Here is a 14,834-nt window from a genome sequence, read left to right on the forward strand (position 1 = left end):
TCTCAATTGATCTCATCCTACCCAAATACCTAATTTAATCTTTTGCTCCCAAACTTTCTCAAAATTACCAAATTACCAATGAAACCCTAAAATTTAAAAAATTACCCAAATTACCTAATTTTGTCCAAAAATCATTTCAAAATCTTTTAAACCATTCAAATTGCCCAAAACATTTCAAAATTTTCAAAATTCCTAAAATACCGCTAAAATTGCAAAAATTACCAAAATGCCCTGGACCCAAATTTTCCCAAACGTGATTGTCATTTATTGATCCCTGAATCAGAAACTCCTATCAGTGAAGCAAGGCCAGGCTATCGGGCAGAGTGTGAAACACTATAATTTTACAATTAGCTTACTTCTTGAGAAGGTGATCCTTCGGCGATGCTCGATGTGGTTATGTGATAGCTAGTTCTTAGCCACAAATGATGAATCTCAGGGGCGTCCATGAGATAACTGGCAATGTTGAATTCCTCTCCGGCCTGAGTCAGGTTATGAAAAGAGGCAGGTCGATGTCTTCACTCGGATCATTAGACTTTACTCTTCAGTTTAGACGACCATCAACCCCAACTTACGGGAGGTGACATCAAGTCAGACAAATCTTTCAGTATTTCAATAGTGAATGCTTAGCCTTATATTGTTGGACCCTTAGCCTTCCGTTGATGCATCTTTAGTCTTCCGCCAGTGGGACCTTAGCTTTCCATTTAGGGGCCCTTGGTCTTTAATATGTGGGTCTTGGTCGTCATTTTGCAAACCCTCCTTAGTTGTTTTTCTTTATACTTTCTACTGTTGGATCTTTTGGAGATTCATGCATATACTTTTCTGATGTACATTTATAATGTACATTTATCATTATTATTAAAATGATATTATCAAGAAATCAACTTAATAGAAAATTTTGGATAAAACATTATTGACTGACTTTTAATTAAAACTATTTTGAAATCAATGAGAGTTTATATTAAACTTAATTAAAAATAAATTTAAAAATCGAAATCGAAAATTAAACTAGAATATCCTTATGAATTATTTATAGATTTGATATAGGTAAAATTTTAATTTTGATAGTAATTTTTAATGTTATAACAATCAAATTAGCCGTAACCCGTTTTAAAGATTAGAAGGAAAACAAATCGACACGTTAATTAACCATAGAGTTTAAATTTGGAAAATAAAATCCGTTGGTTGTCTAAAATAACTCTCCTACAAATTTTAGTGATAAGTTCGTCTGCTTATCAACGCACTTCATCGGACTTCTCAAAGTTAATTAATAAATCGTATTTTGTGGGATTTTAAATTGGACCGTTCTATGCTAAATACCTCTCGGATTATTTCGTAGAAGAACATCTCAAAAAGAGATATGGGGTACGACTAAGAGAAATGGATAGTAACTATATCACATATCCGATTTGAGCGCCCAAGAATGGCTAACTGTACGAGGAACGCGGACACGGTGGAATGAAAAAAATGGCGGAAATACCCAAACAATGATTTTCAAACCTAAAATATCGTGTGCAGTTCTCTCTAATTTGCTCTGAATCATAATAATTTGTTTCGTCCTTTGCGATTGTTGCTTTCTGGTTGAATGTGATCTTTGGATCCATGACTTATTTCAGGTATTTGATAGTGATGAGTGGGTTGACTGGCTGTTCTAGGGGATTTGTTTTTGTTTTTCTTTTCTTCTTTCTTGTATTTTATTTAGTTTGATTTGTGATGCAGTAATCATTCAATTTTTGTAAGAAATTTATCCTGTCTGCTGTGGGTGATAGGGGCGGATGGCACCGATTGGGATTTAGATGGCTTTGGAATATCTAGTTCTTTGTGTTTAAGACACTTGCAGAGCTCCTTGTTGTTTCTTTTTTGAGGGAATGTTGTAAAAATGGGTTCGCCAGTTAGTGGACGTCGTTTTTGAAAGTGATACTTTGTTATAACGGTCTTGTGGTTTTTTTTTACTCTGTTTTACTTTTTCTTCTACAGTTGTGAAGAATTTTGATTTTGGGAAGTCCTTTTTTTGGTGCTGGAGCGGTTGGGGATTCTGGTAGCATGTCTTCATTGAACAGGGAAATAGTTTTCCTCCTATTACAGTTTTTGGACGAGGAAAAGTTTAAGGAAACCGTCCATAAGTAAGTTTTTTACCCGCTTGTTCGCTCCAGTGCCTATGAAATTGTGCACATTCTGCCTCCGAATCTTTGATTTATTTCAATTGTGGACATATTTTCCGGTTTTAGGTTGGAGCAAGAGTCAGGATTTTATTTCAATATGAAACATTTTGAGGACCAAGTTCTAGCCGGTGAGTGGGATGAAGTGGAGCGGTATCTAAGTGGGTTTACTAAGTTTGATGAAAATCAGTACTCCATGAAAGTTTTCTTTGAGATAAGGAAGCAGAAGTATTTAGAAGCACTTGATAGGTTTGGTTTTATTATGGGTGGTTCATATGTTTCTCTGATTCTCTGGATCTTAACTTTTGAAGGTTTTATTTGATGCAATCTGCAGTAATGATAGAACTAAAGCTTTAGATATACTGGTGAAAGATCTTAAGCCCTTTGCAGCAGTCAGTGAGGAAGCTTTCAAGGAGATTACCCAGCTACTTACCCTTGAGAATTTCAGGTGTTTTGGTTTTTTAGCCCTCTCTTGTCATTTTTTTTTCAAGTCAAGTTAGTATTTCACTGATTTTGATATATGCTCTGTTTGATTATTACTAGTTATTTTTTGTGGAAGATTTGAACCCCTGGCATATATATTGGAGACAGTCAGATTAAGGGTTTATACACCTTTATCTTTACATTTCTTTTTCTTCTATAGGCAAAATGAGCAACTTTCGATGTATGGTGATGCAAAGTCTGCACGTAATATTCTGCTTAATGAGCTTAAGAAGCTAATTGAAGCTAACCCATCATTTCGTGACAAGCTGACCTTTCCAACCTTTAAGGCTTCTAGACTAAGAAACATCATCAATCAAAGGTATCTAATTTCTATATACATGTGCAATCTGCGGGAATGAGCAGTCTTGTATTTATCAAACTCATTGATGATTTTGATATTCATTCCTAGTGCCTCCGAAGCTACATAAACTAGATTGTATTTTGGTTTTGCATCTTTGCATATATATCCTGTATATGAATGTACTTGAATCGAATCTCTTAAACCTTGAATATGTTTGCCAAAAATATTGATATTTACTCTTTTCATAAACTTTCTTATAAAAACAATAGCAATTCTTGTGTCACCCATAATACAATTCTATGCTGATGATAGGAAAAATGATTTGAATTATTTGAGTGTTTCATTGAGCTATTGCTCTGTTATTAATACAACAGGATTCTATACTATAATTGAAATTTTTATGCATCAAGCTACTTATTAAACTGGAGATCATAGAAGATATTCTACAGCTTGCACATGTTTATTTCCCATGAAATTGCAAGGGATTTTCGCCCCTTGATGCCCATGGATTGTCAATGATGGATGGAAAGGTGGATGTTTAACTTCACAATCTCATAGATTGTCAAGCTAGCCGTTGGAACTGCCAATTTTCCACATTCTATGGATTATATATTTTCCATCTTTAACTTGGAGGTGGTGTTCTGAAATGAGGAGTTTAGTAATCCCTTGTAATGTCCACATATTAGCCAACTTTTTGTGTTTAGACATATTTGGCATAATGTCGATTGATTTTTATCTGTTGTTTAGTCATGTTAGACTAGGATAGATGTGATTTTGATGCCTGTTTCTTTGTTAGTTTAATTTCATGGTTTGTCTCAGTTTTGTTTATGAACCATCTAATGCAATTTTGATTCATAATAATTCACAGATTTCTTGGATCATTGCTCAAAATTTAGCTTTAATGCTAGAGCTGATAATCCCCCAAATGATTAAATTATCAGAAAATGTTACAATTAGTAGTAGAACTATTTGCAAGGGATCCTACCAACACCAAAATTGGCTTCTAAATTGAGCGTTCTTTTTCTATTAAATAATATTTCTTTTCTTGGTGTTTTTTGATGTGTTTAAGAGTCTTATGTGCTTTGTGGATCCATTTATCTAGGATTGTATATAAATTGGCATGGAATACTTATACTATAGATTATATTGAGTCTTATGTGGGCAAGATAGATAAGTTTCTTGATCAATTTTTGACAAAAAAATTTTCTTGGAGCCAAAGTGTAAGCGTATGGCACAACAACCACCATTTTAGATATGACACCGTTATAAAAATATTATGAACAAAAATATACAATAAATAGAAAGGATTATTAAATTTAAAGATAAAATTGACAATATGATAATAAAATTAACATAAATAATATTGAAATTCAAGTGCTTGATATCTCAATTACTTTTTAATGAAGTTATTTTGATAAACTTTTTGTTGAAGTTTCTGAAAATACGATCGACCTTAGTGATTTTATATTGTTAATAATACTAAAACGTTTCATTTTTATCATCCCATTAGTAAAAAGAGGTTGAGGAGAATTTAAAGAAAGCCAAGGGTGGACATTTTGTAGGTTCTGATGATATCTCAATTGAAGTGTGGAAATATTTAGGAGATTTGGGAGTTTCTTGGCTTACTAAGCTCTTTAATATTATTTCAATAACTAAAAATATGTTTGAGGAGTGGAGGAAGAGTATTTTGGCCCCACTTTTAAGAATAAAGTGGATGCACAAGAGTGTGCAAATTATAGAGGAATTAAGTTGACGTGTCATACTTTAAAATTATGGAAGAGAGTAATTGAACATAGGCTAACACGTATGATAAAAATTTCTCATAATCAATTTGGATTTCTGTCTGGCAGGTCTACTGTGGAAGCTATACATTTATTGAGATTTGATGGAGAAGTTCAGAGTTAATAAAGAGGATCTACATCTGATTAGGAGTGTAGATGTTTCAGATTCAACTTAAGAAAGACATATGTTGACTTAGGAAGACTTGGGCTTATTTTATAAAAAATGATCTTAATTTATTAAGATTAAATTAAAATATGGCTAAATAGGATGCAATAAAGAAAAATGATTCATGTAGCCGACCCCACTTGGTGGGATTAAGACTTTTTTTGTTGTTGTTTTTGATATCTAAATTACTTCAAATAAAAAATATTATATATCTTTTTTTGCAAATGTAATGTTTCAGAAATGATTAAACTAGGAATTATTAATATCATCATAAGTAAAGAAAAATGTTTCTTTTATAAACATCATTATAATCTTGTAAAGCATAATCTTTTCATCATACTCATCACATGAGAGCGAAGGTCAGAAGAGAACGAACAACACAATAATTCATATTTGGATCGCACAAGGTAATTTTTGTTATCATGAGAATCACTCTAACATGTTTTTGATACCAAAACACAATCTCAAGATCTAGAACAAGTAATATAAACAAAATTGAACAAAAAATCAGACATAAATCCCTTAATGAAAATAATGGGTTGTAAGTCTGGGATGTTTTTGTACTTTAAAACTCTTATGTATAGTCTGCAACTCATAACTCCTGTTAAGTCTTTTGGTTCAGTCATATTATATTTATTCATTTTTATCGAGTGACATAAATTTGCATGATGAATTCTATAATATCTAAAATTTCATCCATAAAAAATCCTAATATAAGAATTTTCTAGTTAAATGAACTTCCTCTTAATGAGGAATTATTTAATCATTGGACATTTCCAAAAATAATAATAAAAAAACAATTGTGGCTTATAGGATTAAAATTTGATTTTAAAGGTAAACTGTATGTTAAAATAATAGGCAATCTATGACAAAAAATGGAGCAAAATAGATCATATAAATCTTATTGAAAGAAGTTTTAAGTAATTATTTTCAAAATTTCAACTGTATTCACATAGGATTAGTCCAAATTGTATTTAAACTCCTAACACTTAGAGGTAGGGTTATACGAACAACACGCCAATTCAATTCAAACTTGACTCAAAACATTCTGGTTAGGTTGACCATTTTGTTTGGGATCGAGTTATGAAACCTAATTCGTTTAATTTTTTGGTTCAAATTCGAGTGGACATGTCAACTTGAAATTGAGCCGTCGGCTAAAATTGACCCAAATAATTGTTATGCTTAACATGTGTTTTACAAGTTGGCTTGATGTTGGCAGGTTGGACGTGGTTTCAAATTATTTTTTCTGACCCATTAATATTTGGTTTGGGTTCAGGTCAAGCACTTTCGGCTTGTGTCAATTTTAGGTTAGGCCCGAATCCGACACGCAGTCACTATTTGACATTCATACTTAGAGGATTAAATATTTTGATATCAGCATGTCTTCGTGATGTAGATGCCTTAATTGTGTGCAACATGTCATGGGAGTCATGAAAATCAGTTTTATGGAATGGACTGTTTATTTTAACACTTCTCTTATTGGTGGTAATCTTGGTAAATCATCAAGAAAAACTTTTAAATACTCTATTGTCGAAATATTATTCAATTTCACTTAGTAGTTTCATTCACGTGGGCTAGAAAATCTTGACTTCCATTGTTTAATACTTTAAAGGCTTTGAAATATGTGATTATCATCAAAGCTTATTCTCTACAACAACAACAACTACAACAACAACAAACTTTTATCCTACTGAGTGGAGTCGACTACAAGAATCCTTCATCTCCATTGCATCCCATTGAGTGTCATATTTTCATTTAGTTCTAATAGATTAAGAACATTTTTTATACAATTAGCCCAAGTCTTTTTGGGTTTACCTCTGCCTTTCTTAACATAAGTAGAATCTAAAACATCTTCTCTCCTAACAAGATCATCAGATAGTCGACGTTTAATGTGCCGAACCTCTAAGCCGTCTCTCTCTAATCTTATCTGCTATTGGAGTTAAATCAACCATATCATAGATATATTAATTTCGTTTTTTCTGTAAGTGTCAAGTCAGTCATCCACCTAAGCATTCTCATCTCCGCAACACTTAACCCTATCATAATATATTAATTTTGTTTTTTTCTGTAAGTGTCAAGTCAGTCATCAACCTAAGCATTCTCATCTCAGCAACACTTAACTTTATTTTATGTTTCTCTTTCAAAGGTCAACATTCTGATTCATAGAGCATTACAGTTCTCACCACCGTCTTATAAAATTTTCCTTTCAGTCTAAGCGATACATTTCTATCACACATTAGTTCGATGTATTCCTTCACTTCAACCGACCAACTTAAATTCTACTAATAACATCCTCATTTATATCACCATCACTCTGAATAATATATCCGAGATATCTAAAATGATCACACCTTTTAATGATTTGATCACTCATTTTTACAACTCTGTCACTAGAGATACTACTACAAAAATTGCACTTCATATATTCAGCTTTATATCTACTCATACGAAGGCCCTTGACATGTAGACCTCTATAAGTCCAGTTTTTCCTGAACTCTTTCTTTATTATTAACCACAAGAAAGATATTATCAGTAAAAGGGATACATCATGGTACATCCTCCAATAAAATTTCAGTAAGAGCATCAATAACAAAAGCAAAAGATATGTGCTTAAAGCAGATCCCTGAATAAATCCAATTGAAATAAAAAAATGCTTGGTAAATCCTCATTCTGCTTGAACAGATGTAATAACTATAGTATACATATCTTTAATGATCTGAAAATAAGTCTTATCAATACCTTTCTTTAGGTCGCTTATTCTTTGGTTATTCTCGTTCCAAATTGCTCGCATTCAACATTTGCGACTTGCACAACATCGAGAAAACCTCTTCTCGTATTCAACATTTGCGACTTGCACAACATCGAAAAAACCTCTTCTCAAGTGTAAATCTATGATAAATAAGTGGAAATAATATGTAAACTATTGGGAAAAACACATTTAAAATCATGTAAAATTGATGTATGTTAATACCCACCCCCAAACTTAACTCATTACTTGTCCTCAAGTAATCGCATAGCTTAGTTGGGATCCTTTGAAATCTATATATGCTCTTGTTGGTTTCTGACTATCCAACTTATTTATCGAAATAAAATAAAAGCATTTAAATGTCATTTTAAGATCAATTATCCTTAATGATTAATAACTTGATCTTTTTCTTAATTCCATTTGCTTTGTTCTTAAGAAAGCCCCTAGATTCTTTAATTGATGTTATTTAAAATCTCTTTCACTAAAACTTGAATGTATTTAAAACAATTTCAGTTGATTTGACCAAATTTATTTTACTTAATTTTTTTCTTTGAATATAACTTTAGAGGAGTTTCATTAAAGAATCATAAAAAATATTAGCACTTATGTCTCACTAAATACCTTTCTGATTCTCTTTTTCTTTTGAATGTTTTTCCTTGTTATGCCAAACTCAAGCTTCTTTTTAGGGTTATTCACTTTTTTTATTTTATCTTTTCCTTCTTTTCTTTTCCTTTTCTTTTTCTCTTGTAAATTACAATATCTAGTTGAGACTTTTTTCCTTTCAAATTTTAAATATTATGAATGATAGTATTTCTTAAGTAATAACTTTAAAAAATTTTAGTTTAGTGTCACGCCTTTAGGTTATCCTTTTAGGGAAAAACTATGATAACATTAAATTGGTCAAAATACGGAATAAGACTTAAAAACATTTTTGGTTTACAACTTAATATTTAACTTACATTTTTTTTAAGAATTTTGAGATTTATTAAGTATGAAGCTTCTAAGTTCTGAAATATTATTATTAAATCATTAAGGTTAATCTTTCCTAAATGACATCCATCCTCGTTTAATTGACTTTGATAAACAATAATTGTAGAATTTCTAGCAAGAGTTATTTTATGAGTATTGTATATTTTACTGAGATAAGTAGGCTACTTTTCAGGTCTGTAACCAGGTATGCTTTTTCCCTCTAAATTTATTTTTTTCCAAAACATGAATAACATGAATAACATGAAGTAATAGCAAATTAAAAAATAGATAAGTGTAGGAAAAAACAAATGCAAGGGTAGTCACATCAATCTCAGAAGACACGTATACAAGATATGTAACAATGTATAAACTACTCCGTCAAGAGATAAGACTCCAAACAAATCCAGATGAAAATTTGAAGCAATTTTCAAATCAAATTTCAAAGCAAGTTGGAAAGGAAATTTCAAAAAAAAAAAAAAATAATTGCGAAAAGAAAAAAATATGATCAACACATTAGTTAACACTTGAGTTGTATATTAAGATAGCGGTTGGATTAACTTTATCAACCTGACTAAAAAGACTTTCTATAGGATCAAAATTTCAATTTAGTAATCCTCGATCAATTATCCAATCTTTTGTTAATCTGAAAGTTTCTACTAAATCTTTATATTTTAATTTTTCTTGCAACTTTTCCTTCTTAGTTCTATAATAGTCATCCTCAGGGTATATAGGGGATTGATTCAAATTTTCATTTCTACAGGTTCTTTCTAAATCCAAAATTTTCCAATTAATTCTTCTATTTATAGATCAGTGTTTTCTTCCCATGTTGTAAGAAATGGGTCTTATAAGATAATTCAAGGTCTCCTAAATTTTGAGTTTAGAATCTCCCTACCTGGTCATTCTCTTGCCAAGGCTATCTTCCCACTCTTCTCCTTACAACGCTGTTATGGGTGATATTTAGACTCAACTATCTCGTTCATAATGCAAAGGAGTACCGTGAAAAGAAGATCAGATTCTACCTCAATCATCCTCGAACAAAAATCATCAAACTTAGCCAGCTCTCTAGGATCAACTCTTTTGATTCAAAGTTATGGTTGTCCGCTATCCCTGGTATTTTTTGGGGTTCACTACTTAATAGGTTAGCTAACTGCTCAATTTGATTCTCTATGTTTCTAAGAACAACAACGTGACTTTATAACTCTTTTCCCAGGTTTATCACCAATTCTTCCAAGTACTCATTTTTTATGGGTAGTCACTATCCTTGTTATTGCTACTTCCTACACGATTAACTTGGGTGATCTCCCATTTTTGGTTGTCTATACTAGGGTTATTATTATGCCAATTGAAGCTTGGCTTGGTTTACCAACTTTGAGTGTAGGTGTTGGATTCATTCCTCAAATTTACTATTAATTCTTCTAACGATAGGTTGTCCTCCTTAAATTGAGGTTTCGAGGTGACTTCCCAAGATTGAGTTTGAAAAATGTGGTTTCTGCTCCAGTTGTTCCAATTTTCTACCAAGTTGGCTTGAGTTCTCCCCCAATATTGGTTGTCTACACTTAAGTCATTAACTTTCCAATTAAAGTTGGGATAAGTAGTCCAGCTAAGATTGTAGGTATGGAAATATGGGTCATCAAAACTATTTCATATGATAAAATATTCAAAATTCATGTGATTGCTAGCGATTCATGGGTCATCATACTTCTGAAATTTATAAATTTGTTTTCCACCTGAAGGTTTCTCATTTTGAAGTGTTGAAATATTTTTTTTGGTTTTTTGGCTTTTTTATTTTGTTTGGCTTTTTTTTTTTATTTTTCAACTTGCAGGGAAACATAACAACAATACAGATGCAACAACAAAAATAACAAACACAAAATAAATAAGAAAAATAGGAAAACAAAGTGCCAAACCTAGTTCCTAAGTCTTTCAATTAAAGCTCTAAAATCAGAAATAATTATTAATAATTTCCATATCAACGATGCCAAAAACTTGATGTGTCAAAACTTACCGTGAAGTTGGCCGTACAATGCAAGTGCATGTGTCAAATAACATACAGTCTAAGAGTCAGTGTACTAATCCCACTAGGATAGTTTTAACAATTATTCCCTGCAGAACAATGTCTAATTTACAAATTTGATAAATTTAGCTTGGTGGTATTGCAATGAAGGTTTTAAGTCCTAAAATTCTAATAAAAGCAGAGTAGAACACATACAACAGAAACAAAAAAAGCAGGAAAAATATCAAGAGTTCTTTCAAGGGTTTGTGATTCGGGGATCGTGTATTATGGCTTTCCTAATAATTTTATTTGTGTGGTTGTTGTCAATCGGAGATACATTACTTCTCATGCCTATGTTTAGGTCAAAAGAAGCCTAAAATTCATGAAGTTGAGGCTCCCTCAATCCCCATGGCATTTCCCATAAATGTTCCAATCCTTTGTAAAGATTGCAAAATTCTACTGGAATTTATCCATTCTCTCGACATTCTGTGGTTAGCCCTTCATTTCCATTACACAACGGTTAGGGGTCGTAGTTTCTCAAAATATTTTAACATTCTAGTTGACTATACTAGAAGTAAATAAAGTTTATAGTTTAACCAACAATATAAGCCATGAAAGCACAAGATAATGCTACAGGAAAAAATTCTTAGAAAGCCACAATTAAATCCATTACCCTTACATCACATAGACATGAAGAAGATTTTAACCACACATTGTCGAGAAAATTGTAGCAAAGAAAGCTATGTAGAATTTCATTGCAAGAAACAAATACATATTAAACTTATAAATAATTTTATCTTCTCCACAACAACAGTTCTCTCCCTCACACAACTTTCTTACAACTTTTAAAACCAAGATAAAACTCACCTTTAAATGTTTCCACCTAAGGAAGGAAGGAAACCTTACGGAAGCACTCCAAAATCTTCATAATCTCAGCCTCAAACCATCTCCAACTCTCCTCTGTATCAAAAGATCCCTTAAGAAACCTTAAGAATCATTCTTACTATAAAAATCACTAATTTGGCAAGCAAATTTTTATTCAAAAATGATTTCTTGCTTGTTCGTGTGGTCACTCCGAAAACTGGTATGGCCATGCCGAAAACTGGCGTGGTCACGCTTTGGATTTGAATGGGCGGTGTGGTCTTGCTCGACCCCGGCGTGATCACGCCGCTGGTTTGGGATTCCGGCGTGGTCACGCCACTCTATCGAACCTCTGGCGTGGTCACATAACTTCCAGACATGTGACCATGCCACTGATATCAAACCTCTGGCGTGGTCATACCACTCCTTTTGATTTTATAAGTACTCCTTTTGCCAGTTGTTTAATAGTGCTTGTTATTTTATTCCACATAGAATTCACCTCTTCATGAACATCTTAAATCTTTAAATATTGAAGTTTACTCATAAAAAATAATTTTTTTTTTATTTTCTTTAGGTGCCCTCATTTAATTTTATAATTATATTTTCTTGTGTTTTTTTATCTTATAGCTCTTCATCTTAAAATTCATAACTAATAATCGATGTTGAGTATTTAAATTTCCACTTGAAATTTCCTTACAATCTTTACACTCAACGATCTCTTTTTTCTCATACAAAAATAATTTATTTGTGTTTTATTAGATTCATTCTTATAACTAATAATTTACTCATCTTTTTTCTTAAATAAGGCATCACCAATAATAAAATCATCGCTTAACCAAAATTTAATATGGTTTTCCTTTCTTCATTAATTACTCTATAATCATAACCACAATAAATATTTCTAAAATTTTCCACCACTCTACCAACATGTCCATTTTAATTTCCTCTAACAAAAATTCTTTTTTCAAGATGTAACATTTTTATTAATTATTCAAAGGTCGCTTTAGATTTTTTTTTACTTATATCTAAATATACTTAGGAGCATAAACACTACAATATTAAAGCTCTTAGTATCAACAACAATCTATAAGACTATAATGTTATTTCTAATTCTATAAACTTTAAACTCTTATATATAATTACACCTGCACCATTTCTAGTGGAACTATTACATGAGTACCAAAGTTTAAAACCTATGATTTCAATCTCCTTAGCCTTGTTTTCAACCTATTTAATTTTATGAATACATAATATATTTATCTTCCTATGAACCAATATCAACTGATTTCATTAATTTATCTGTGAAAGTAACTATATTCTAAGATCCTATCATAATCCTCTATCACCATAAAATTTGACTTTTGTTTCTCCATGTACTTTTTTTTGAAAGATTTTTTTTATTGCAATCAATTGTGATAATTTTTAGACAACTAATCAATGCTTAAAATTACCTGAAGTTCCACTTAAGATAACACAATTAGTTGTGAATCAAAATCTGTTCCACCTATCTTTAGCTCCACATAGTTGATTAATTTATATAAAAGTACCATTTATTATTCTAACATATAATATCACATACATTCATGTATTTTTCATTTGCACCAATTTAACTTTTTTCAGTCATAAAAGAATATGATGCTTTCGAATCAAACAATATTCTTATTTGCTTATTATGAAGATATATGATATTATTACATTAAAATCATTGCATCGAATATTTCTGATTAATTTATTAATGCAATCAAGTTCTCAATGAATATTTTGAATTGCATGACATGATTGGTTAAAATTTTTTAAATATAAATTATACTTGTGATAACTTTAGGAGAGTTCTTAGCTTCTTATTGTGAAGGTGCATAATCTTGGGCTGAACATTCTGTTGAATTTAACCTTGAATTGGCATTGATCTGGTTGACTTAGCTAACCTCGACTTTCCAAAGCTTCTCTGAGGTGGTGCAACACCGCCCTTAAATTTGCTGGAGCTTTCTATCCCAAGCTAGGGCAATTTCTCACCTTGAATCTTAAGTAATGACGCCAAAAACACGTGCTAGATCCAAAAAGACACTCACTTACCCTTCTGAGGCCTTCCATGCGTGTCACATTTCCTGATTTCAGCCTAGCTGCTAACATTGTTGGATTTGACCTTCTAAGCACTTGTATTTCTTTACTTGAAGGCCCCCTATCCTGAGAACTTTGAGAAAACTTGGATCCCTCTAAATTCCTCTTATAAGAGTCTCTCTTTCTCTAGGTAGTCTGTAAATTCAATTCAATCCACTTGGTCCTCTCCATCAAAATAGAGTAATCGCCAATCCTCAGAGAAATTATTGGTTGCCTAATCATATCCTTCAGCCAAGACAAAAATCTATAACACTTCTCCTTGGCATTTAGAGCAGACTGAAATGCATACCTTAAAAGCATAGTGAATTCTGTCTTGTATTGCATTATCAAACGATCATCCTACACCAGCCTGATAAACTTGTCCTACATATGTATACTGGCTGATAGTGGTACGAACCAACCTCTAAAGGTTGCCAAAACCCCTCCCATTGCACCAAGTGGTTGGTTCTACCTCCAAACTTCTCATGCAATTGTCTTTGCCATCATCTCTTTTTTTCTCTCTCAATGGCAAAAGTAGAAAGTATAACCCTCCTCTTTGGTGGACAATACAACCCATCCAAAACTTTCTTTAGTCATCAGCCAGTTCTGAGCATCTATTGGACTTCCTTCTTTGGAAAAAAATAGGTCGCCTTATATCTTGAAACAATTCAAACATTTGTCCATCTAGCTGCCCCCACTAGAACTCGTTTAATATTTAGAGTTCCTAATCATCTGAATGATTGCACTCATAATCTCTGCGAAAACATCTATGTTTACTAGGATATTTTGAGGTGTATTATTACTAATGTTACACTGTCTAACTTCTTCTGGATTATCCAGATTTCTGAAATAACTTATAAGAGAATATAATTAGACACAATTAATATCTTCATTTATAATGTCTATTAGTTAATTCAACCAACCTTATAACTTACAATTAACCAAGTCAAGAACTATGATCATGCGATATTAATATTTCTTTTAAATTATACAATAAACCATCATAACTTCTAATAACAAAAAAATCACAAAGTATACTAAATATAAATCAAATCTAGCCAAAGTAAATACAGTCTAAAAGTAAAACATTATCACAATCCAACCAACAGCAATACAACATTAATATTAAATAAACAATACAAAAAGCTATAACTATATCAAACAATCTACTGCCTAGTATCAGTAGTATCAAACTAGAGTTTTACTTGAAAGAAATAATTAATTTAAAGAACAATTTACTACAACTTTGTGACAAATTACAATCTTTTTATACATTAAATT

The 14,834-nt window shown here is 31.7% G+C and overlaps 1 protein-coding gene across 4 annotated transcripts in view; it reads left to right on the forward strand.

Moving 5' to 3' along the window:
* The first annotated feature begins 1,439 nt into the window (after positions 1–1,439).
* The window catches only part of LOC110038406 (protein TPR2-like), a 92,417-nt gene continuing 79,022 nt past the window's right edge, over positions 1,440–14,834 (forward strand). For 3 of the 4 annotated variants that reach the window (XM_020743244.1, XM_020743246.1, XM_020743247.1), the window contains exons 1-5: positions 1,440–1,613; positions 1,975–2,120; positions 2,226–2,405; positions 2,491–2,604; positions 2,800–2,958. In XM_020743244.1, the coding sequence (XP_020598903.1) occupies positions 2,041–2,120; positions 2,226–2,405; positions 2,491–2,604; positions 2,800–2,958 (533 nt within the window). In that variant the 5' untranslated portion in view covers positions 1,440–1,613; positions 1,975–2,040. Of the gene's footprint in view, positions 1,614–1,974; positions 2,121–2,225; positions 2,406–2,490; positions 2,605–2,799; positions 2,959–14,834 lie in introns of those variants that run through there. The other variant, XM_020743248.1, reaches the window with a different exon arrangement.

This window comes from Phalaenopsis equestris, unplaced genomic scaffold (assembly GCF_001263595.1).
Source record: "Phalaenopsis equestris unplaced genomic scaffold, ASM126359v1 Scaffold232767, whole genome shotgun sequence".
NCBI lineage: Eukaryota > Viridiplantae > Streptophyta > Magnoliopsida > Asparagales > Orchidaceae > Phalaenopsis > Phalaenopsis equestris.